The 25,540-nt window shown below is 44.4% G+C and overlaps 2 protein-coding genes across 6 annotated transcripts; both read left to right on the top strand.

Annotated features, from left to right (window-relative positions):
* The first annotated feature begins 4,704 nt into the window (after positions 1 to 4,704).
* On the top strand, positions 4,705 to 17,918 carry ANG (angiogenin). Of its 3 annotated transcripts, none has more exons than XM_080807874.1 (2): positions 4,705 to 4,844; positions 17,294 to 17,918. In XM_080807874.1, exon 2 carries the CDS (start codon positions 17,312 to 17,314, stop codon positions 17,747 to 17,749), a length of 438 nt encoding a protein of 145 aa, XP_080664000.1. In that variant the 5' UTR covers positions 4,705 to 4,844; positions 17,294 to 17,311; the 3' UTR covers positions 17,750 to 17,918. The 3 variants fall into 3 exon arrangements, with proteins under 3 accessions (XP_080664000.1, XP_080663999.1, XP_080664001.1); XM_080807873.1 differs by lacking the exon at positions 4,705 to 4,844 and adding an exon at positions 10,989 to 11,127; XM_080807875.1 differs by lacking the exon at positions 4,705 to 4,844 and adding an exon at positions 10,992 to 11,108.
* Positions 4,711 to 23,802, top strand: RNASE4 (ribonuclease A family member 4). 3 transcript variants are annotated; one of them, XM_080807871.1, is made up of 2 exons: positions 4,711 to 4,844; positions 22,545 to 23,802. In XM_080807871.1, the coding sequence occupies exon 2, from the start codon at positions 22,562 to 22,564 to the stop codon at positions 23,003 to 23,005; it is 444 nt and encodes a 147-aa protein (XP_080663997.1). In that variant the 5' UTR covers positions 4,711 to 4,844; positions 22,545 to 22,561; the 3' UTR covers positions 23,006 to 23,802. The 3 variants fall into 3 exon arrangements, with proteins under 3 accessions (XP_080663997.1, XP_080663998.1, XP_080663996.1); XM_080807872.1 differs by lacking the exon at positions 4,711 to 4,844 and adding an exon at positions 10,981 to 11,108; XM_080807870.1 differs by lacking the exon at positions 4,711 to 4,844 and adding an exon at positions 10,994 to 11,127.
* Positions 23,803 to 25,540: the final 1,738 nt, after the last annotated feature.

The following is a 25,540-nucleotide window of genomic DNA, read 5'->3' as shown; positions in this document are numbered from 1 at the left end:
GCTGGGAAAGCAATTTTTCTAGGGCAGGCTTACTATATGTGAATAATATGTGAATTTATCAGATGTAAGTAAAAGTTAAAAAAATACTGAACATCCACTCATAGGACAAATGCCTGCAACAGATCTATTCAGCTCATGTTCAGGCCTCACCAGTTTTCTTTTTGTACTTTCTTCCTTCAAGAGCCCATAACTCTTAGAGCCTATAACTCAAAGGATACCTTATGTAATTTGATCTAAACATGACCTATTGATCTTTGGACTTCTAGACACAAGAGTATTCTAGCAATTGTACAATTCCCCTAAACTCCCCCAATCTCACTTCAAATTCATCCTACCTAAATCCTTGCACACCATCCTCTGCCCTTTCTAGGTACCCTTCTCTTTAAACTTTTTTTTTTCCTGCAACATCACCTTGCTTTTTCAAGGTATAGTAATCGAAAGTCCTGCCTCTTTCATCTTTATTATCTCTTAGTTTTTATTCATATCTAACTTCAGCTGAATCTGTCTTCCTTCTATCTCCCTCATTCTTTCCTTCCTTTCCAGTTCCATAACTGTCAATCTCTTCTGGTTTTATGTTTGAGCGTCTGCACCATGGCCAGTCTCTGATGTATCTCTGACTCTTGTTTTTCTTCCCTTCAATTCATTCTGCATATCCATGCCTGGAGAGTTTCCATTTTCGATTTCTTTTTAGTTTAAATTCAATTAGCCAACATATAGTACAACATTAGTTTCTGACATAGTGTTCAGTGTCCGTTTTCGATTTTTTAAAGGGTGTAACTTCATTCCACAAATCTCTCAGTCTCCTACTAACCTGACTTCTTACGTTTCCCTTACTTCCAGGAGGGCAGATATCTGCCTCAGGCAGTGTACTGCCGTGGTTCCTTAAAAGCCTCGGTTTTTCTTTCAGACTTTGCTCAGACATTTTCTTCTACCAGAGATCACTCCTTTCCCAAACTGCTCTTAACCTCTCAAGTGCAGCTCAAATCCCACTCCCCCCCTGAAGATTTGAAGAGTGATGGCTCACTCTGCAAATCTTCGAAGCTTGGCACGGTCCACCACCCGCTCATAGCTGGCACAGCTACTTTTCACTATTCTCTTTCATAAAAACTAAATTTCTCTTATTCCACAAGACCGTGACAGGGACTTCAAGTTAAAGACAGTATCTGATGCCTTGTTCCTAGTGCACAGCCCAGCACAGAATTCAGAGTTCCCTGTCTGTTGCATAAAGGAATGAATTAAACAACGAATCAACACATGCTTGCTCTGGCGTAGAGGCTCGAGCTGTAAGGAAGGTCCATACACAGAAGGAACTTGAAGAAGGAGGTTGAAAGTTGGTGGCTATCCTGAGTCAAGGAGAAAATCAGTGGGAAGGCCGAGAGATGTGTGGTCGTCAACTTCCTCTACTTCGTGTTTCCTCTCTTAATTTTTAGACTGCGGCCAGGGGGCGAGGGGAGGTCTGAGGTGGACTCTGGGTTGTAATGTGTTGGTTTAAGCAGATTTCTCCGATCTTTAAAATAGTGGTGTCTGTTATCACCGGCCGTCATATTGCGTTATCCCTAGCAAGGGCGTGCAGACCAAATTCCAAGAGTAAATAGATTGAAACAAAATTCGGATTTTGTCTACATCCTACATTTAATCCCCCTAACAAAGGCCCAGCATAAAAAACTTTCCTTTTGAAAGAAAGAGGCAAACCTATCGCTCGCGAGGCCCTATAGCTCAGGGGTTAGAGCACTGGTCTTGTAAACCAGGGGTCGCGAGTTCAAATCTCGCTGGGGCCTTCACCCTTATTTCTTACTCTTTTAAATAAGACCTCCCGCCCTCCCCTTCGGTAATTTTAACCCTTGCGGAAATTCGGTTCGTATGTCTTCTCGCCACAGTCCCACTACCCGAATAAACCAAGCTGAACAGATCCGTTTTCTCTTAACGCGCTACTGCGCAAGTGCGGGTCTGCTGCCTGGAATGTGGCGGAGTCCATTAGAAGCTGCGGGAAGCGCTCCCTGCGTCCGCGGACGCCCGGGCTGTGCTGACCCGCCGCGAGAGCCCTTCCGGAGGACGGCCGGAGCCCGAGAAGGGCTGAGGGCGGTGAGGGCGGTGGGGTGGGGGTGGCGGGGGGGGGGTAGACCATGGGAGTCGGGCCCAGTGCCCCGCTCTGCACAGGCTTGGAGCCCTGAACAAGCTCCCCTCCCGAAAGGGAGTAGGCTGTCCCGCAAGGTTTCCTGTGACCGCGAGTTTTCCAACACTTGACTACCCCAGCGGGAAAACGAAGGACGAGACTTGGGTCACTAAGTTTGTTATTGGCTCAGAGGAATTGCGGCTTCCTCTTTGAAACACCTTAAGATATTTTCTCCAGAAGTCCTTTCTCGCGGAAACGCTGGGGTTACCCATATGTGCTATACTCCACATCCTCTCCCTCTCCGAGTCTGTGGACCTATAAACGGAAGAGTTGCGCTTCGCCCGGGCAGACGCGCTTGGATTCCGAGGCGAGCACAGGAAGTGAGGAAAAGCGAAGAGGACCGAGCCAGACCCGGGAGGCCCGCCCTCTCCGCCTGGCGCCGAGCTGCGCGGGCGGAGCTGCGTGTCCCACCGCCGCACTCCCTAGTTCTTCGAGGCCGGTTGGCGGCTTCCACGCCACACACATCACGGCGGGAGGTCCCGGGCCGCGCGCTCACTGCAGCCAACCGCCCCCGGGCGAGCAGATGCCCCCAGCCCCGGGCAGCCTTGTGATGCACGGGGTCTGGGGGTGCCTGTGAGGAGCCCACGGGTTGGTCCTGCTTTGGAAGGAAGGTCCGTGCGGTCGGGGAATCCGACTCTAGAAGTGTTGTCCCCAGAACTGCGTGCGGGGCTTTCTCACAAGTTGGCCTTTTGACCCTGCGATGTCCACGCCTCCGTAGTTTGTTTCTCTCCGCTCCCCTATTTGTAGGTGTCCTGAATAGGTGACTCTAGAGAAGCAAAATTTGTACCCCCTTCGATAGCTCAGCTGGTAGAGCGGAGGACTGTAGCGCGCTTTCTGTGTGGTCATCCTTAGGTCGCTGGTTCGATTCCGGCTCGAAGGAGGAACTGCAGTTTTGGGGTTTGCAGTCGACTACCCGGGGAGCCGTTGCTCTCTTGTTTCCTCGGGGGGCATTTTGACTTCTGGAATCGACTTCTCCAGACCTTATTCCTTTCCCTAAGAGAAAGTTTGAGCTCTCCAAGCATATGTGAACAAACGGATCTCGTTGAGCAGTTTCTTAGTGAGGTGGCGAGTGTGCGCCAACTCTGCCAGCCAGCTGGAAGAATTCTGAGTTAACCTCCCCTCACACGTTTCTTTTGGCTTCTAGTTGATCCACTCGTTGATCCAGAACTTTATATATAAATGCTGTGTGCGCTGTCTGCGCCGTGCGCCCAGAGCGACTCCACTTTGAGGAAGAAACCGCCTGGACTGGGACCCCCGACCCGAGCGTCCGCCCCCTTCCATACACACAGCCATTCAAGGGGAGATCCTTACACGGCAGTTTTAGTTTATCTTTTTATACATATCTGTAGTTCTACGAAAAAGATTTTGGGCCAGAGCAGGAAGGGGCAACAGGATCTGACGCGAGTTGGGCTGAGACGAAGAATTCCAGACAAAGTGAAACAAAGGTGGGAGATGAAACCCTTGATTCTCCTTCAGGGCCTGGACCATCCGAACGCACGCCAAACTGGCGCACCTCCCACCGACTCGGGGCTCCTGGGATTTTGATGCCCACCATTTCCCGCCTAGGATGTTAGGCTCGCGCGACGTGGTAGCAGAGTGACACGCTTCCTGCGCGTCCAGCCTGAGGCTCAGGACCCTCCAGGCTCGCAAGCGAGCTCCGCTCGGGTCCTCGGACTCCCGCCGGGCTCCCGCCGGGCTCCCGCCGCGCTCGAGCTCGCGCCCAGAGCAGTCCGGCCGTGCTCGGTGGAGCTCACCCACGCGGCGCGAGGTCTGGAAACTGACCGTCCTCATCCCATCCGGCCCCGGGAAGGGTCCAGGATGTGGATCGGGGAGAATAAGCGAGGCTAGGGCCGAGCCAGGCTTCAAAGGAGTGAGACTTTATGAAAATGGGAGAAAACGAAGCAAGGCCAAAAGTAAACGTCGCAATGCAGGATGAAGCTCGGAAGCAGCCTGGCGGCCAACTGCAGATGAGAAAGTACTGTTCAGAGAAAATAGAGACGTTTTCACGGCCTTGGCTCGTTGGTCTAGGGGTATGATTCTCGCTTTGGGTGCGAGAGGTCCCGGGTTCAAATCCCGGACGAGCCCTAGCTTTTGTTTTTTCTTCTGCCCTCGAAACTACGCAAAAGTTCAGGTCTCTACAAACTTTGTCGCTTTCTGACTGTTCTGCACAAGAGGTGCGCTGAACCAACGCATGCCAGAGGGGGCTGACGAGCTGTGCAGGGAGAAACCGCCTGGTCTCCTGGACTGTCCGGCAGCTGACACCTCGGAGGGACCGCCTCGCTCCCCGGAGCAGGGGCTGGTGTCCCCAGGCCCGTTGTCTCCGGAGGTGGGTGGGGCTCGGGTCTGCAGGCCCTCTCCTTTCCCAGGCAGGGCCCGCCCGCCGCGCCCACTGCAGAGGCGGGTCTAGGCGAGAGGGGCGTCCCGGGAGAAATAGGGCGCGGTCCCAACTGCACCGAAGCTCCCGCGCCGCCCTCCTCACCCTGCTGCCTGCCCCCCGTCCGTTCGTGTACACACACGTATGCCGACCCCACCCAGGATCCAAAGCAAGATTTAAAAGGAAGTCTTTGCGTCTTCTACCAGCTCCCTATCATCATACAGGCAGGGGAAGAAGCCGTGAGAAAAACTTCTTTCCGCTGTCCTGCGCGTTTCTGCAGCCCCGTTCCAGGCCGAGGTGGGTTCACATCCTGCTCTCTCTCCTCCTCTTCAGTAGTTTTACCAAGAGCGTTTTGGCCCGAGGAGCCCCTTCTTAGCAGAGACAGTGTGGGGCTTCTTGGGGAGGCGTTTGCAGAACCGGGTTGAAGCCACTGAGGAGTGCGAAGGAAGGTCAAAAGTCTTGTTCTTTTATGAGTTAGCGACTCTACATTTCTACCCTGAGATTTACTTCCCGCAGCCGAGCAGAGACGGCTTCGGGGAAGTCTAGCGCCTAGAATGCAGTCTTAGAAGAGGGCGCAGAATTGGCGACCGGGTGGAGGCCCAGGAAGGCCTGCACTTGCCCAAACCTAAGGATTCTTTACTTGATATCCAGGTGGATCGCCAGATTTAGGCCTTGTCCAGTTTTTGCCAGCATAACTGCCTTTTGGGGCTTGCGTTTTTGTTTTCTGGTGACTCACTTCTCTCTCCCCACCCGCAACCAATGTTGCAAAATTCCGGGATTCACTGCCAACAGGCTCTTCTTTAAGCTAAAGTGTTGGGATCCTCAATCTTTTTACTCTGAGACAGCGTGTCATATGGTAACACATGGGCAAAACAGAACATCTTTATTCAAGAAGGACAGTAAAAACAGTTTCAGCATCATTCTGGGGACTAGGGAAATCTCAAATGAGGCAAGACCCTCCCTCTGTGTCCCTAAGAACCTTATAATCAAGTCATAAATGGAATCACTAGAAACTCAAGTGGTATTATTATCTGAACAGCACTGGCCAACTTCCCAGAAGCAGTCTCAGGTATTCAAAGAACTACCAACAACACAGTTACTAACTAGCTAGTGCAGAAGGATAATTTTGTTACACACACTTTATTTTAAGCAACTCTTTTTACAGATAAAATATTATTGAAATTCATGGAATATTCAGTAGGTTTCCCTCAAACAGCAGCTTTCAGTGGCATCTTTAAAATTAGCTTTAGTTTTCTAGAAATTGCTAGTGTGGACTATGAAACCTATGTGGTGCATTGGAAAGCTTCTAGTCCCTGGAACACCAGATGTTCCTGGGGCAGTACATGTTTTCTTTCTCTGTACCTCAGTTTCCTCATCTGTTCAATGAGGCCTTGAGAGATAGTCCTCTAGGTCTCCCTCTTTCTTATTCTATGACTTCTTGGGGTGGCAGGGTGGTAGTAAGATGGTAGTTAATAGAAAAGAAGGTACTCTATTAATGTGGACAAGAGCAATGTAGTTTGGCAGAACAGATGGGGAAACCATTCCAGGAAAAGAAGAATGGCTCTGGCTATTGGTGCAAGAGCAGATATCAGGTTACAATCAGGCAAAGGTAAGAGATTTGTCAAGTTATTGTTGGAAGCATTTTCCCATGTGATTCAGAAATTAAAGTAGATGGCTAAGAAAGTGGACCAAAGCAGGCCAATGAAACCCCTCATTAAAAGTTTTCATTTAGGAGTGCCTGGGTGGCTCAGTGGGTTAAGCCTCTGCCTTTGGCTCAGGTCATGATCTCAGGGTCCTGGGATTGAGCCCCGCATTGGGCTCTCTGATCAGCAGGGAGCCTGCTTCCCCCTCTCTCTCTGCCTGCCTCTCTGCCTACTTGTGATCTCTCTCTCTGTCAAATAAAAAAAAAAACTTAAAAAAAAAGTTTTCATTTAATCTGTATTTGAGCGAAGAGCAATCTCTGTTAACAGTTATTCTCAGCAGAACACCTTGAAATATCTGAGAGAGAGAATGGGCACAAAGCTCAGTTTGTTGAAAAGTGAATGTGTAACTTTTGTCTTTGTTTGAAAACACACAGGCATGTCAACAAGACTTTGGCCCATTCTCCCTTAGTCATAGTGTCTCCCACTCCTGGAGATGTTATCCTTCTTTTCATTGGATCTTCATCCTCTTTTAACCATTAGTTCTGTTAGTAAATTAGTTTCATGCTTATAAACCTAAAAAAAATGTTAGAGTTCAAACAAATGAAAAGATTAGTCACTTCTCTCCATCACCTAATTTTATAATTTGTCTTAAGGACAGAATTAAACATATGTACTCTGTATAAAGGGTAAAGGACACCAGCACTTGAATCCTTAGAATAAGAACCCTGGGCTGCCTGTGTCTATGTGCAAGGTGTGAAGAAGAGACACAACAAACTTTTCAGGAAAAGGACGATGACTTTTAAGTTGAAGCTGTCAAAACATTTTTAAAAAATATATGATTGGGCTTTTTTCAATTGACAATTGCTTTACACCTATTAAAATTACTGAAGATTATACACACACACACACACACACACACACATATATATATATATACATATATATATATATATATATATTCCTTGTTTTAGGTAGTTTGCAATACAAATGAATAAGCACTTAGAGGCATTTTAATGAAATAGTCAAACTTTTTTTCCCCAAACCTTTATTTTCTGTTTCCATCAAAACCTCATTGTGCCAAGATGAAAAAAAGAAAAGAAACCACTCACCATTCACCATTCACCTAACCAGCTTTTTGCGTGGGGGAGGCTGTGAATTCTCCCCAAGTTGTCAAGTGAAATCCCAGAGGCCAGAAAGTGACCTGGCTGTGTTCAGACGCTAGAGGCTGCTCCCCAGCACCACAGCATAAAGCTAACATCAGAAGCTGATCTGTTTGAGTGAGTTGGTGTTTGAACTGGTGTTTCAAGTCATGGGACTGTGTCTATGTGTATGTGTGTGTGATGCTGGAATGGAGTACCTTATCTCTGCCTTCAGGTGATTTACCAGAGAATGAGCCTGTTGCTCAAGTCATCTTGATCCCCACAGACTGTGGGAGTTGGCAGCTTCTTCTGTAGTCTGGGATTGCTGAGGTCTTAAGGGTGTTGTATGGGCCTGGCAGTGTCTTCCCCACCAAACGACAGGCTTGTATCTCTTTAGAATTCAGTTCTTCAGCATCTTTTAAAAAAGTGATACATGATTAATTTAAAATAGGTGCCACTCAAATGGTTAGGGTTTGCCCACAAAAGGAAAGTCCGCATTCGGGTGCTCTGTTAGATACCAGTAGAGGCCCCACTCAGTGAGCCCCATGTCTTGTTGAGTAATCTCTCTGTACCTAAAGGACTTTGAACTTTGGTGTTTGGCAGAACAATTGTATGGGCAGAGATACCTATCCCTTCCTTTCCAGAGACTTCAGTAACTCTGAGGCACCAGGTACTGAGGGAGAGGTAGTTTGTGGCTGTGTGCTTGGTCCTTTTTTCACTTCCTCAGACTTTTTTCCTTTTAGCTCAGAATTTGGGTGGAGATGTAGGAAAAAGGGAAGAGGGCAGGGGAAAAAAGCGAAGCGTAGGCAGGACTGTGCCTTACCACAGTTGAAAAGCCACTGAAGTTTGTCTTTTCCAGGTTTGCCATGCGGTCTACTTTTCCTCCTCCTCAAATCCTCAGGCCACTCCAGCTACCAAAATCTATTCTTTTTTTAAGATTTTAATTATTTGAGAGAGAGAGTGAGAGTATGTCAGTAGGGAGGGGAAGAAGCAGACTTCCCACCAAGCAGGGAGCCTTATGTGGGGGTTGATCCCAGGACTCCTGGATCATGACTTGAGGCAAGGCAGACCCTTAACCAACTGAGCTACCCAGGCACCCCCTCCAAAAACCATTCTTAGGACAGCCTCTACAGCTCACACACACAAGCATGTGTGAATCACAGCCTGTTTAAGGAGTTAATCCTCCTACAGATTTTTACATTAGAATAGGGACCAATACCTAAGAAATGAAGGTCAGGATTTACCACTAATGCCAGAAGCAGAGTTTTCCTGGGAACCTTGGAAGCCTTCCAGTTCTACCTGGGAATTAGGCCTACCTTGTTTGGTGACTGTTGCGAAACCCAATTGTGCCTGCAAGTCTTAACAGAAGCCAGGAGAATCTGTATGGTTGGGATCTCCAAAGTGAGACCAGATGGCACATTTCTAGAAGCACTGAGGGCTAACAAGAAGAACTTGGGGCCTAGGAGTCAGCCACTCTTTGAGATACTAAGAATGCAGAGATGAGTGACGTAATTATTCTTCTCTTTAAGGGTTCCATCTAATGGAGAGACAAGAAGATTAATTAATCATCAAAAGATGATGGCTAATGGCCTGTTTGCCAACCTAAAGTAAAGCCAGATCCATCCCACCCATGCTGTAAGAACTCCAGATCAGCTCACATTCTTCTCTGAGCATTCCTGAAGTTCCCAGGGGGTATAAACATATTTGCAAACTAGCCCCTTTAACCCAGACAGAGAGGCTGCCATTTACTTCTTTTTGCTCAACCTCACTGTTAGCCCGTGCTGCTAAAAATGTCTGAAGGTGCCAACACGCAGTGTCCTCTTCCTTTTTGATAGAGCAAATGGTCTGACCTGTTGTTCTAGCTCTTGTCCAGACGTCCCTCAATCTGAACCAAAGGGATCCTCACCGTGGGGAAGGTGCTTTACCTCCTGCCCCACCCCCATACCACCTCTGGTCAACCATGGAGTGAGCTCCTTCACACTAACTTACTGTATGCTTTCTGAACCTTACAGAGATTTAATGAAACAACCTTGATTTTTATGAAAGTTGTTACTGCAGTGCCCTCCTTCCTCTAGGCCCCAGGAGGCGGGGTCAGAGGGGATGTGAACAGAGCACACTGTAGTCCTTGCGGGACACTGCTCCATAGTCTTGGCATCATTCTCCCTCCTCTCACCATGTCCTTCTCTATGGATGAATCCTTTCCTGGGACATCACAGACTCTTACACAGATAGGCTTCCTCAGGCAGACTCACCAGCTTTTCACACACACCAGGGCACGTCGGAAGTCTAGGGGCAACGCAGCATAAGCTGTCAGCTTGGGACTGTGGTTCCGTGCTTGCCTCAGCCTGGTGTGTACTGGGTACAGAGAATCCTCCAAGGAAGATGTGGGCCCCTTCTCCTGGGATGGGTTGGGATTGAGGTGAGCCTGTCAGACTCAGAGGTGGTGTTGCTCATGCCCAGTCTGGAAAGATGAGTAGATCCTCTCCCTGAAGACAAGGAATTTAAAGTCCAACTGGACTATTCTTCTGTTGTTTGAACTGGCGGTTTCTTTCATGAGAAAAACTGACTTCCGTAGCGCCTACCTCACACAGTCCTGGTGATGGTCAAATATAATCAAGTGCGTGAGAGATTCGTAAAACGAAAGGCAATGACTATTATTATGATTATAATTATTAGGATGATTTCAAGTCCAGTTATTTTATTGGTAGGATGCCAGTCTTGATTGACACCTCAGAGACAGGCAGACTGAAAACTTGAAGGTGGATGGATGGCAACCGAGGGTTGAGGATTTTTTTAAAAATAGCACTCCTGAAAAAAAAAAAATAGCACTCCTGGAGATTCAGCCGCAGCGGAAGTGGTTACTGAGGGTCTATGAAACAGTTGACATCCTGCGCTGCCTGATATTTGAAACCGTAGGATCCTTATAAAGTGACCCCAGTAAACTTTGACCCAGTTGGCTTGTTTCTATTCAAGCGACAGATCCACTTGGTGAGTAGATGCAATACCAGGGTTGCACTGATGGTGGAGATAACCAATTTTACATCTGCGTTACAAAGAGTAGAAGATTGAGTGCTGAGGATTAATCTCTTGTGAACAGGTAAGGATGAAAGGAAGAAGAAGCCCTTGAAATACGGCAAGGAAACTTCTGGGGGTTAGTGGCTGGAAGGTTGAGGTCAGGGGCCGGGTACTAAGAGCTGTCACATAACCTTCTCTAGGATGCTTTCCTGGTTCTGTGCAATCTCTGGAAGAGTCTACTTAGCATCTTTTTGTGAAACCAAATTATGTGGGTAAAAACAAAGGACAGTGGGACAGCATCCTGCTGGGAGGCCACATCTTACTCTGCAGGCTTCCTCCAACACAGTTCTTAGAGATGGCCCATAAGATCAGAAACAATATCTTCTGGATCCAGATCACTGCATGTCCTGTCATGGGTAGGAGTAGGAACCACGGACGTCAGAAAAAGGCAACTGTGGGACAAAAGACCATGTTTATCAAAGTTGGCCTCCCAGAACAAATCTCTAATTCATGTGGGTTAATATTCGACCCAGTCATGCCCAGGGAAAGGTGAATGACTCTCTTTGTTTGTCCAAGAGCAGTGTCCTTGGTTTTCATGTCTCTACCAGCATCGGGGATCTTTAGACCTAGTCTTCCCTCCCCGTTTGTCTGATCACTATATAATCAGAACTGGGAGGGACCTGCAGGTTCATACAGCTGGAACCCATCTCCAGGAACCAACAGCTGGAACCCATCTTCAGTTGAAGGGAAACTTCCAGACTTCTGTAAGACTCTTCCTCCTGGGTAATCTATTTCTCTATTTGTTTATATGTATACTATTTCTAGACATCCATCCATTTCAATGAAACCATTTTTTCCCTTTTAAAAACTCTTGGCCTAAGTTCATGAATTAAGAAAGAAACAAATTAGATTCTAAAGTTTAAAATGCAAACAGATTTCTTCTGGGATAGCCTAAATGTGGATAAAGGGAAATTAATAAGACTGGGAGCAAGTGGTGATTTGGGAGGGATTCCTAAATTGTGATAAAGTCCCCAAAGATCTAGGAAAAGCATCTGCTGGAGGATTATCTGGAGCCCCCTGCCCTGACATTTTATGTGACTTCGCAAGGAAAGAAACAGAGAATATACTTTTAGCTCTGTTTTCTTGTAAACCTTCCCACTAATTTCTTTCCTTAAAGTTTTGGGTGCTCTTTGAAAACACAATGGAACAACACATGCCAAGGTTAAAAAAAAAAGGTATACTGTCAGTTTGAAGAGAAGGAAGAAAGGAGATAGAGGAATATGCATTGGGTGGTAAGCTTTCAGTTTGGATAATATTGCCCTAGAACATATAAAAGCATGAGGCTATGTTAATGGAAGTTGTATTCATAGTCATAATCATAAACTATCAAGTTAACTCCCTGGTGCATAAAGTTTGATGGATCTTTTGAATACAAAACATTGTCTAAGGAGAGAGAAAGAGTATTTTAATTTTTGTGAAGACTAAGGGACTAGTTTGAGACAGAAGGTGAAGTTCGTCTAAAAAACAAGTTGTAGGACAAATTCCAGCGATGAAAATCTGACAGTTATGTGCTTAGGTGTAGAAGGGTATGTGTGAATGAGTTTGACCACCAGATGGGAGGCTCTGCACACTTGGCCTAGGCAGATTCACTTCTGCACCCCATATAATGTCTTACATGTTTTCTCCCAATTCCATTTCAACTCCCATTTTTGGGAAATTTAGTATGGAATATATAAGTGAGGAAGTTATGAATGGCAGAGCAGATGTTGTTCCTGGTAACTCTAGTGTATACTTGCTGGGATTTGGTTTCTGGACATCTTAGGAAATTAAGATTATAATAAGCCTGGACGAACCTTAGCTGAATTATTACAGAATGAATGTGCAAATTCTGCACATCAGAAACAAAGATATTCTTTAACCTCTAAGACTGAGACATGAGGACCTTCAACCTCCAACAAGCAAATGCTTTTTTAGGATATGAAGAGCCTATGTAGTGTCAGTCCAGTGTCTTAACTAGAGGTGGTCTGTGGGCTTGGCTTACCTGCTGAGCCTTAAAGAATGAAGCTTCTCAGTCAATCTATTAGCTCTTTCTTCTGGCTGGTGCCTTTTGCCACCAAACTAAACTTACACAAGTAACTTACTTGTCTCTCAATTCAAGTGGAAGAAAAGGAAAGGAAAGGAAAAAGGCTTTATGCTTAATGAGAACTACGGAATTTCAGGCCTTAACTGATGGCAACTCTCTCTTTTTACAGATAAACAAATTTAGGTCTGGAGGGGAGAATGAAGTCAATCATTAAAAACATAATTATTGAGGGCCTACCATAAGGCAGGCGCTATGATTCAAAGTGACTAATATGGGCTCTGTCCTCCTACTGATTACACACCAGTAGGAAAACACTGACAAGTAAACAGGTCATTGTTTACCCAAGACCACATAGATAATAGTGGAAATGGCGTCTATGAAAGCTGACAACAGGTAAATCTTTATTTGATGATATCCTTGTGGACAGATCAGCTTTGTGATTTTTGCTTTGACACTTATATTTAGTGAAGTGTCTTTCATCTTAATATCTAAAGCATAGAGTGTTTGGACAGAGACTCTAGGTAGACCTGTGGGCTCACACTCCCTTCTGTGAGCAGCAGTATCCCCACAACCTGTGTAATACCGGCACTTCTACAAGGACCCAAGGTCTCTTCCGTAGCCTTGAATGGTTGGGAACATTCCTATCCACCGCTGCCACCTAGGGACTCTCTGGGGTATTACCAACTCTGGTTCTATTTCCTGATTTTTTTTTTTTTTTTAAACTCTGGGACTCTGACTCTGCAAGAGATGTGTCGACTGTGTGAACTCTTTTAAGGTGCCTTGGATCTTGAGATCCTGTAATTCTACAGTTACCTTCGACTTTAGAAGGTAATATTTGCTGTGAAGTGTGTAAACCTGGCGATTCACAGACCTGTACCCCTGGGGCTAATAATACATTATATGTTTATTTTTAAAAAAAGGCAATATTTGTCCGTTGCTGAGCAAGAATCTTAGTTGATTCCAAATCAATAAAACTTTGATGAGGTCTTCCAAAAAACTAAAAAAAGAGAACACACCCAGGAGACTGGAAAGCACAATATAAATGTAAAGAGCTTGGCAGCAGGGTAGCCAAGCAGCTGTGTTGGAGCAGCAGCCCTGTAGGAATACTTGTTAGTCTTTTAGAGGTGACTCTCCCTGCTGCAGTTGTATACCACTTTCTTGCTAAGCGCAATTTCACTTGATTCTGTTGCAAATGATACGCTAAGTGCTTAATGGAAACCTTTTCAGCTGCTACTTACACCAGTATTGTGGAATAGTCAAAAGATTTCTTAGGAGTGTACCAAATTTGTTTATAGTTATTATGAAACAGACAAGGCAAATCAATGCCAAATGTCGATAAGAGAGCTCACTTTGTTCACTATTGTCATATGCCTTTCCATGTAACCAGCAAAATCCGATTCCCTTGTTTTTCTGGATGCACAGTCATACTCCCAGTGCTGTTTAGCAACCCTACAGGCTTAGTGCTAGAACCTATGGCCTCTGTGAAGGCTACAGAATTATTTGATATGGGCACCTGGGTGGCTCAGCTGGTTGAGCGACAACCTTAAGCTCAGGTCATGATCCTGGAGTCCCGGGATCCAGCCCCACAGTAGGCTCCCTGCTCAACAGGGGGTCCGCTTCTCCCTCTGACCTTCCTCCTCTCAATCTCTCTCTCTCAAATAAATAAAAAAAAATCTTTAAAAAATTTTATTTGATATGAAAATCGTGGTTATGACTTTCACAAGAAAGCACAAAATAGATTATTCTTTTTTTAAAAGATTTTATTTATTTATTTATTTGCTTAACTGACTGAGCTACCCAGGCACCCAAGAAAGCACAAAATTAAAATTAATAATTGAATGTCCATGAAAATATACCATTTATTTTTACATTTTATATTCATAGGAATTATATTACATTTAAGAATAATTTGAAGGTCAAAAAAAAAAGAATAATTTGAAGGTCAATTTTTTTTCCCTTGCAAGAATTTCTAAGTATGTGTGATGATTGCCAAAAAACACCCTACCGGGTCATAAATTAAATGAATTACTGAAAAACAATTTGCGAAACAAAATTATAAAAATCAGTTCCTTTTTTTTTTTTTTTTTTGAGAGGGAGAGAGGTGGATAGGGGCAGAGGGAGAGAGAGAATCTTAAGCAGACTCCACACTGAGCATAGAGCTGAGGCAACATGGGGACTCAGTCTCACAACCCTGAGATCATAACCTACGGCAAAATCAAGAGTCTGACACTTAACTGACTGGGCCACCCAGGCACTCTATAAAATCAGTTTCAAATTTACAGTGAAAATAATTCTTATTGTTGAATGTGGGGGTATTCACATATATTTGATATAATGTATAGGAGTGTCGTGGCCGGCGCGACAACACGACCAGGGTCGAGAGGGTAAGAGGATGGTGAAATGAAGACGAGACGCAAAGAGATGGGGACAGGAGGGGCAAGGTGGATGATGTCCAAGCAATGCCAGTTTATTCAGAAGAGTGCTCTGGTATAAGTATCGTACAGAGACAATCACAAGGAAGCAGTGATCCATTGCCTTCTTAGAATACTTTCCACAGGTTCCCCTTAGAAGGTTTCTTAAGGCTCATGTGCAAACATCATGGCTCCAAGAGGGCTGCTTAAAGATGAGTTCCCTATAGATAAGTAGACAGAGAAGGGCCAAAAGGGCATCAGGTGCAGTTTATGGCCCCTGCAGGGACAGCAAGTCAAGTTACTGATTCACGGCTTTAGGCCTGCATGTCCTGCTCCAGATAAGCCCCAGAGGGTGGTCACGCAGGAGAGCTTGAGACCCATGGCACAGGCCCATTCTCAAGCACCTCAACTTATTAACCACAGGATTGCTTTAACCCTTAGGTTGCAAGGAGGCGCGAGTCAGCGGCTGGTTTGGTTCTCTCTCAAGCTACTGCGCGGCCTCCCACATAGGAGTATGGTGATTTTTGTCATTCCAGTTTAAGTATATGGGCTGCCAGAGCAAGCATGGACTATGGTGGTTTTTAAAGGCTCTGAATATTCTTTAAAGTTTTCTCCAAAGAACTAAAAGTATAATCAGAAACTACCTGCTGCAAACACCAAGTCTCTTTCAATTCTAAAATCTTCAAATTTCATAAGAAATATGACCTTAAAAGTTCATAAAAAAATTTGTTCTCGGGCGCCTGGGTGGCTCAGTTGGTTAAGCAACTGCCTTTGCCTCAGGTCATGATCCTGGAGGATCAAGTCCCACATTGGGCTCCCTGCTCAGCAGGGAGTCTGCTTCTCCTTCTGACCCTCTCCCCTCTCATGCTCTCTCTCATTCTCTCTCAGTTGAATAAATAAAATCTTTAAAAAAAATTGTTCTTTGTTTTGTTATAATCTGTATTTGTTTAATTCTATTTTTAATTATCCATCACTGAGTTAAAATCATGCTCCAGGAAGAAGTACCATGTTTACCCTGTGGTTGTGTTTGAGTATCTGGCACACCACCCCTGGGATGTGGGAGTTCTAGAGTTTGAGACTGACAGCTCTTTCCTGAGAGATAATGGCAGCAATCGTCTTCTCTTTCTTCTTTTGAGAAAGATTTGAGAAATCATTGCAGCAAGTTGTAAAGCCTTTGACTTGGTGAAAAGATCCAAGGAGGGGTGCTAGGCTGGTTGAGTTGGTAGAGCATGTGACTCTTGATCTCAGGGTTGTGAGTTTGAGCCCCATGTGTGGCATAGAGTTTACTTAAAAAAAAAAAAAAAAAAGGTCTAAGGAGTTGTTTGGGGGTTTGTTTCTGTTTTTACCACATGGTAACGTCATTTGCCTGTGGTGTACAGTCTATATACATGTGCAGGGAAAATTAGGTAATATTCTTTGAGAATAATCCAAGGTGTTTCCAATGTAAGAGGCACCTAGGAATAAGCTTTTATTCTTCTTTTTCCAGTCCTCTGTAAGAGTTCACCCCAGAACCACTTGTAAGCTTTACATGGGTTCTTCGATGTTCCTCCGTGCTCTTTCTCAATGGTACATCATAATTGTACCTTTGGCCATGAAACATCTACTTCTTGGGAAACTAGGGCTGCCTCCCTTCACCTGAGGATAAACTGCTCTCAAATGCTCTCCTCACAGCCAGCCGACTATCATGATTACCCAGAATCCTGTCTTCAACAGTCCTCTCATTGAGCCTTCCCTGGGCTCAGGGTTCCCTAAAAGTCCCCCTTCTTCATAGCTCTCACCTCCTATCTTACTGTCTCATCTCAGGAAGTTGGAGCTCCCATCCCTTCTCCATGGATGCTACATCCTCTTTTAGGGAGGCATTTGGTGTGTCTTGATGGTCTTTGTGTTCCAGGACCTAGCACAGTGGTCTGATACCTGCAAGGGCAGGTAAAATTTGTTACTACAGTAACTGATAAATGAATGAAAGAGTGTGAATGGGTTTTGTAATGCTACGGTATGGTAAATAAATACTCACCAATTCTGAGGGATAGAAAAACATGGTTGGGACATGAAGTTGTGTTCAGGAAACTTTTTAAAAAAGATTTATTTATTTTTTTGCCAGAGAGAGAGAGAGAGCAATCATGAGCAGGGGGAAGCGGCAGGTAGAGGGAGAGGGAGAAGCAGGCTCCCTGCTGAGCAAGGAGCCCGATGCAGGACCCTGGGATCATGACCTGAGCTGTAGGCAGACGCTTACCTTGACTGAGCCACCCAGGCGCCCCAAAGGAAACTTTTAAATAGACTTTCCAAAGAAACAGATGGGCGAAAAGTTTGAGATTAATGAGGAAGAGAAAAGAAAAGATGTAATTAGGTGACTAAAGATACTTGATTCATGTCAGAGAGGAAAGTCCCTGTACTTTTAGCCTGATCAGGCAATGCTCTTCTATACCCCTACCACACCTCCTTTTGCCTTTGGCAGGACCCTTTACTGGAAGAGATGATGATGGGCCTGGGCTCCATGTTGTTGGTCTGCATGCTGGGTCTGGGTCTGACCCCACCAGCCCTGGCTCAGGATGACCCTAGGTACAGAAGCTTCCTGACCAAGCACTATGATGCCAAACCATGGGGCCGGAATGACAAATACTGTGAAATCATGATGAAGAGAAGAGGCCTGACCACACCCTGCAAAGACACCAACACCTTTATTCATGACAACAAGAGCAACATCAAGGCCATCTGTGGAAATAATGGAGACCCTTACGGAGAAGGTTTAAGACTAAGCAAGTCTCCTTTCCAGGTCACCACCTGCAGGCATAGAGGAGGGTCCCCTCGACCTCCATGCCAGTATAGAGCTACTGCAGGGTTCAGACGCATTGTTGTTCGCTGTGAACATGGCTTACCTGTTCACTTTGATGAGTCCTTTTTCAATCCGTAATCAGAGGCCACAGCTGGCTCTGCTCACCTTTCCTTGCATTTCTCTCTCCACATCCCAGAACGGTGGTGGCAACATTCATGGTCAGGGGCCCAGAGAATGAGCTGCCTGGATCTCTTGTTTTCCATTTTACAACATGTTCAATAAATAAAAGTGTCTCTGAAATCAGTAAGACTCAGAGCCTTCTCACTAATTATTGGCCTGTTAATCCTACCCATTTTCTCTGTTCAACTGCTCCCAGAGAGGATTGGATAGAATAGAAATGCCCTTTTCGTTATCAGTTCCTTATCAGCCAGTAAGGAGGTGGACTTTAGCTATCTGTAAAGGTAAGGTGGTTAGATTCATCTTGCAGAGAGAACTAGGAAAACTCCAGGGCTCATGGCAAATAACAGAAGGGGAAAATAGTAAGGGGAAAATAATAAGCCAGTATTACTTTTACAAATGTTAAACCTTGAGGAGAACAGTTTAAGAGTAAATACCAATAGATTCATTCCACTTTCTTTCACACACGTACTTGTACATGCACTCCTGTATGAATTCCAAAGGGCAGCTACCACTCATCTTAAGCAGGAGGTAATTTTTTGATGTTGCTTTGAATGGAATGTTCCTAAGATATTCTCATGGCTATTTTATATAAGGATAGAAAAGTGATTATTTTATTATTTACGTTTTTATTCATTGTTACATTATTTTCTCCTTAATCTCTTACTTTATTGACCTACGTCTGGTAACTGTGAGGTCCTAGATCATAGATTCCAAACATTATCCCTTATTCTTCCTCAACTAGACTTGGTTTTTAAGTAAACATATGCTTAGGTTGATAATACTCTCTTTGTAAAATATACTAACCGATCCACAGGTTAAGCGATTAACTTCCTGTTAACCTAATTTCTATCAACTGCTGCCTCAATATTTTATTTGGAAAGTAGTTAATAAATTACAGTTATAAGTCACAGTTTTGCTATTTTGTGAATATATAACTATTGTGGTCACCATATTCCCAATGGTGGCCTCTCTTGCTGCCCACATTGCCCTGAAGTAGGCCCAAAACCCTAGTTGCTCAATACTCAGGTTATAGACTAGTATCTAGATGCCACCCAGGAGAGCCAGGCCTTGCTGGAAATATTCAGATTTTGGGAAGAAGTGATGGAGAAGTAGGTTACTGGTGTACCCTCAACCCATGAATCTGTCCACTTTGAGTTCTCTATTTCCAAACTGAAAACACTGTCTGTAGTTAGGAAGAAGAATTTTCCAAACCTCTCTTATTAGGAAAACTGTCTTACTATAAAATCTCTTTACTATAAAACCCCTTAAGGAGTAAGTAAGGATTAAGTACTTAAAGTAAGTAAGTACGAGTTTTTGGTAGAATATTTGGATCCTTCCTCAGGTTCTCCAACTAGTACTATCTCCCTGATATGAAGCAAAGTGGCTTCCATACAGATCATTGCCCCACTCAAGCTTATGATAGAGAAGGTCAAAGGCATGGGCCCTTGTTACATTGATCACACCATATTTATGAAAACCGGTGTCTTCTCCAAACATCTGCTTACAGCATTGCCATTGCATACTCTGCTCTAGTCTTAGGACAAATGACTGTTTCCTGGGAAATTGCATGGCAGTGGGGTGGAGGTGCTGACTTGTAGAGGAAGCTAGCAGCTATGGGGCCAATCCCGTACTTTTTCGCTCTGGGCCTCTTATTCTCTCATTTTCAAAAGCTGTTTAAAATGAAATATCAAGTCACAGGCAGGTCATTTTATCTGGAGTGAATCATTTGAGGAATTGAAGTGCTGGTCAGCTGTACTTCATTGACTTTGCAAGGAAAAGAGAAGAATAACCTCAAAAATGTCATGTCCTTCAAGGAATGGTGGCATTCCGGGAAGAAAATTCCATGCAATTTAGAGAGGACAGATTTCTCTAGAGACAGAGCAAAAATTCTAGTAGTTCACCTTAAAAAGAGCCTTATAGGGGCACCTGAGTGGCTCAGTGGGTTAAGCCTCTGTCTTCAGCTCAGGTCATGATATCAGGGTCCTGGGATCGAACCCCGCATCGGGCTCTCTGCTCAGCAGGGAACCTGCTTCCACCTCCCCCCATCCCCCCCACCTCCACCTGCCTCTCTGCCTACTTGTGATCTCTGTCAAATAAATAAAATCTTTAAAAAAAAAAGCCTTATAGTTTCCTGGGAATATAAGTACTCTATAACATAAAGGGGAGGGGATCCAAAATATATGCAATTTGCTGTAGTCATTCATTATTTTTATCAGATTGAAGGAAGCAAAGGAAACCAAGAAGAATGGAAATTGTGAAAAGATTTTGCCAACATTTACTAAACACATTATGGGCTAGACATTGTGATAAGCACATTACAGCGATTTTATCATTTATTCTTTATAATATCTCTGAGAGGTAGGGATTATGATTATGCTCATTTTACTTATGAGAAAATATGCTGAGAGTTTAAGTGATTTCCCCAGGGTCACACAGTTAATGTGGCAAAGCTAGGTCTTTGGGATCATGGTATCCGAATTAGTTCTTATTGAGAATCAATCTGGTGCAGCAGAAAAAGGCTTTGAGGCGTATTCTGACCAAAAAGTATGTGTTGGGATGATTTGGCGGTCATTTGATTTTGTTCCTAGAGCCTTGAGGTGTACCCATTGACGTTTACATTGAACTTCTGTTGGCTAATATTTTCCCCTATCTTGTTAAATCAGTCGGTCGGTGCGGCTGAGATCGTGGGTTTGCTCTTGCATGAATAGTTTACGTCTTCTCTGTAGCCAGTTATTTTGCTAAACCATGATCTCCATCACAAAGAACCAGGATGAGAGAAAGTAGACAGAACTGTGCAAGATAAGAGGTACAAGATTAAATTTGGGGAAAACAAAGTACACCATTGTGATGAAACCATTACCCAAGTGCTAAGTGCGCCTTCAGAAGTTATATCCTTTGGTGCTGGGGTGAGGAGTAAATTGAACATAATTTCTCCCTGCCCCCTTCTTCTCACAGCTCCTCGTCTTCCCTCTCTTCCTTACTCTATTTCCCATATCAGCTACAGGCCCAAGAAATGACCTAGAGCTTTAGAACTTTCTGTGTAGAGGCAGAAGGCGGCTGTGAACCTAGGAAGTGGCATGGAAAAGAGCGATGGTTCTCTTTCATCCTGGTCGTCACCACTAACCAAAGTGTAGGCTTAGGTGAGACGGACTGCAGGTCCCTCCTCAGCCATTTCAGTCCTTTACGCTCAGGACCCGGCACCAGGACGCGGCATCTCTGAAAACGGAGGACAGTAGTACCCAGAGATATCAACCCAGGAGTTTAGCTGAGGCTGATTGTGGACTGCGCGTGTAGAAACGGGCCTGACTCCAGGTTGAATTGGAGATGATTTTTCTTTGCCCTCGTGAGGCAGCCCTGCCCCCCAGCAAGAGTCAAGGAGTTCGAGGTTTGACTCCATGTCAGTCCCAGACTGACAGCCAGAGGGCAGCATCTAGCTAGTGTTGGTGAGTGACTCGCACTTCCCCTCCCCCTCTATTCCACCGCGGATTCAATTCTGTTGCTAGGGAGAAGCAACTCTGAGCGTAAACATCGTTGGTATCTTGAATATTTAGGAAGTGGGACGGGAGAGGCAGTCAGAGGATGGTGGAAAGAGTACGGACTTTAGAGCCAGAGAGAACTGGTTTCCTTTCTTTAATGAGTCCACCAAAGCAATTTCTCCAATCCATATCACAGTGCTTTCTTTGTTGTTGTTCCAGAGGTTTCTGTTTGTTAATTTCTAACTCTGTAAAACAAATGTCTATTTCCCACCATCAAGAGGGGACAACACAAAGATCTTGCAACTAGAGACTATGGATAATTACCAACAGCTAAGGACAAGACAGAGCATCAAGGATAGATGCATGACAATAGATAGACTGTATCACCAGGGCCTAGTATTTTGGGTTGTACATACACACCCAGGGGGGAAATAAAAGACACAATCCATGTCCTTTTTTTGTGGAGATTGTGCTGTTTAAATTTATTTTTTAAATGTTTCTTAGTTTAGTGATCTGTTCCACAAACCTGGAAAACACCTTCACTCTCTATATCCATTTCATTTCATTTGTTCACGAGCTCACTAATTACATTCATTTATTTAGCCAATATTCACTACCTTCAAAGCACAGTGGCTGGGTACTCTGCTTTTGTAGGGGCTCTTTATAGACGATGAACAGGATTTCCAAAAGGACCTGATTTTAATAGAACAGGAAAAACAGCCATAGAAGAGGAAAGGCTACCGCCAGTATTACTCTGGCCTCTTTTCTGCACCTTCCTCAGTTCCAGATGTAAGGAATGAAAATCAGGTCTTAAACTTGCTCTGACATATCATGAGTGTATCCAAACTTTCGGAAATCAGAGTCTCCAGAGTACCAAAAACTCCAAAGATCCTATGACCAGAGAATTACCTCAAGAGAGGGTCAACTCCAGTTTCCCTTAGATCTGCCGTTTCTTCCTGTTCCCTCTCTGACCACAGACGCCAGTCACACTGGAGAGCCACACGGTCAGTGTCTGTCCTGAGTCGCTGTACTCGATGAAGCGAGTTCTCTCCATAAAAGAGATTGGCTTTAGTTTTCAGAGAAAAACATGTTTTGCAAACTATTTGCTCTTGGGAAAGCAAGATGGGAAAAGTGAACAATGAAGAGTGGGGGAACTGGTACAAATAAGGAGGAAAGAGGAGGCTAGAGTTGAGGCAATGTCAGTTTGCCATTCCCCACACCTCTCCCCAGTGCCGCATCTCACCTTCCTTTCTCCTGCCCCTTGGGTTTCCATCTAGGCATCTCCAAGGCAGTGATGACTCTCCAGAGGACCCGTTCACTGCTTCTGCTCTTGCTGCTGACCCTGCTGGGGCTGGGGCTGGTGCAGCCCTCCTATGGCCAGGATCGTATGTATCACCGATTCCTGCGGCAGCATGTGGACCCCGAGGAGACAGGTGGCAATGACACCTACTGCAACTTGATGATGCAAAGACGGAAGATGACCATGCGTCAGTGCAAGCGTTTCAACACCTTCGTCCATGAAGACATTTGGAACATTCGTAGTATCTGCAGCACCACCAATATCCAGTGCAAGAATGGCAAGATGAACTGCCATGAGGGTGTAGTGAGGGTCACAGACTGCAGGGAGACAGGAAGTTCCAGGTTCCCCAACTGTAGATACAGGGCATTGGCGAGCACTAGGCATGTGGTCATTGCCTGTGAGGGTGACCCGCAGTTGCCTGTGCACTTCGACAGATAGACACCAGCCTGTGGGGGTTACTGCCTGACCCATTGGCCTTTAACTTACTCCTTGAATAGCAATGGATAATGCATTTGGGCTGCCCTAGGCTCTGTCTCCTCTGCTTCTGACTCTTTTTCTCTTTATAACTCATTCTGTTAAGTACATTATATCAAAGAGAAATGGAGACATAAACTTATGATGAGTCCGGGTTTTTCTGTAGTAAATGTTTTGGCTTTCTTTTATAATACTGGTTAGCTTAGCTCTCTCAGATCCTATCCTCTGGGATTTAGTCATTATATGGATTTATATAGCATTTCAAACATTTCAAAGGGCTTACATCTAAATCATCTCATTTTAATAGCACAGCACTGGTATAATGCTGCTTGCTGATGTTATATGTAGGAACCCAAAGTTCAGGGATTTGCTGAAGACCATGAAATTAGTGGGAATGCTGAGACAAAAATCCAGTTGAACTGGCTCCTAATCCAGGCCTTTTTCCACTTCATCACAAGGAGAGTTTTGAAAGTAACTGCTTTGGTTATTCCCAGAAGTCAGATGTTGGGAGAAGTATTTGAAATTTGGAAATGCAAGCTGGCAAAATGAGAGCCCTATCTGGATAATCTGGTTCCCTTGTTGTGCTGGGCTCTATCAGCATCAAGAAATGATACAAGAGATTTACTTTCTCTCTTCCCAGACTTTTGAATCTCTTTAGTAAGTCAGAATATTAAAAATGTAGGAGCTCATTTAAGACTCACTCACTCTTCCTGATGGAAACATCTTTCATGTTTTCTTTATAATAAAGGACTTAAACTGCAGGTATCTGAGAAGGCTGTGCTAAGGTTCTTGCGGGGGGGGGCATTTTTTCCCCTCCTACCCGCTTCAGTTTATAAGCATGCACACACCTTACTATCCTCATACACTCTGGCCAAAGATTAATGCCCACCAGACATAACCATGACACAGAACCCCTTGACTCATTTACTCCAGAGAGAATGATCCTTCCAATTCCCATGCCTCTTCCTTCTACCTTTGACTGTTTTAAACAAACTCTGGAACAGAGATATATGCAGATGCCAGCTGTTAAGGAAAGGAAGTATGGGTGTGTGTGTATGTGTGTCTGTGTAAGGACTAAACTGAAATCTTTTGAGTTACAGCAGATACAGATACAGAGAGAAATCTTTTTAAAAAGTTGATTTGGTAAATATATACATTATGAAATTCTCCTTACAATTGGGCTAATTAATAAATTTATCGCCTTATATAGGGATTCCTTTTTGTGTGTGGTAAGAACACTTAGGATTTATCCTGTTAGCAAATTTCAAATGTATAGTAGTGTATTGCCACCTGTTAAAAAAATGTAACTGAGTAAATTTTAAAAAAATGACTTTCTTTTTAAAAAAGTTTATTTACTTTTAATAATCTCTATACCCACAACCCAGAGATCAAGAGTCATACACTCCTCTGACTGAGCCAGCCAGGCACATGTTAACTGAATAAATTTTCAAGAGCTTATTGGCTTTATTCAGTGTCATGGATCAGGCAGCATCCAATCTAGCAGAGAGAAAGGAGCTCCAAGGAGCTGTACAGAATGAAAGATGTTTATAGGCAGGAGGAAGCAGGAACAGCGATGAAATACTAGGCAAAAGAGCAGGTCCGGTTTTGCAAAGTTACTTTCCTTTAGGGAATGGCAGGGATCTATCAGGCAGATCATCTAACTAGTGCTGAACAAGCAGGTCCCAATTTCTGGGAGAGTCAAAACTGGAGTTAAGTCTCAATTTGGTAATGTGGGGCTTAGCACAAGGAACTCCATTTTGAGTTTTAACATGACTACAGTCATTATGTTATATATCAGATCTCCAGAATTTATTCAGCTGCTAAACTGAAATTTGGCCAACATTTTCCCATTTCTCCTACCTTGCAAGCCCCTAGTAACCACCAATGTACTCTGCTTCTGTGAGTCTGACTATTGTAGATTCCACATATAAGCGAGATCAGACAGTATTTGTCTTTCAGTGTCTGACTTATTTCACTCAACATAATATCCACCAGGTCCATCCATGTTGTCCAAAATCACAGGATTTCTTTCTCTCTCTTTTTTTTTTAAAGATTTTATTTATTTATTTGACAGACAGAGATCGCAAGTAGGCAGAGAGGCAGGCAGAGAGAGAGAGAGGAGGAAGCAGGCTCCCCGTGGAGCAGAGAGCCCGATGCGGGACTCGATCCCAGGACCCTGGGATCATGACCTGAGCCAAAGGCAGAGGCTTTATTTAACCCACTGAGCCACCCAGGCACCCATGGATTTCTTTCTCTTTTAAGGCTGCATAATATTCCATTGTGTGTTCATACCATATTTTCTTTAGCCATTCACCATCACTAACCATAAGGGAAATGCAAATCAAAACTGCAATGAGATATCATCACACATTTGATAAAGGATGGCTATCATTAAATAAAAAAAAGATAAGAAGTGGTGTAAGTGTAGCATTAAGTGCCTGACAATAAGCTTTTGATTGCCAAGGCATCTTTTTCAAAGACATCCATTTCAAATACACA

The sequence above is a fragment of the Martes martes genome, assembly GCF_963455335.1.
Source record: "Martes martes genome assembly, chromosome: 7".
NCBI lineage: Eukaryota > Metazoa > Chordata > Mammalia > Carnivora > Mustelidae > Martes > Martes martes.
This window is presented reverse-complemented; position numbering and strand designations above follow the sequence as displayed.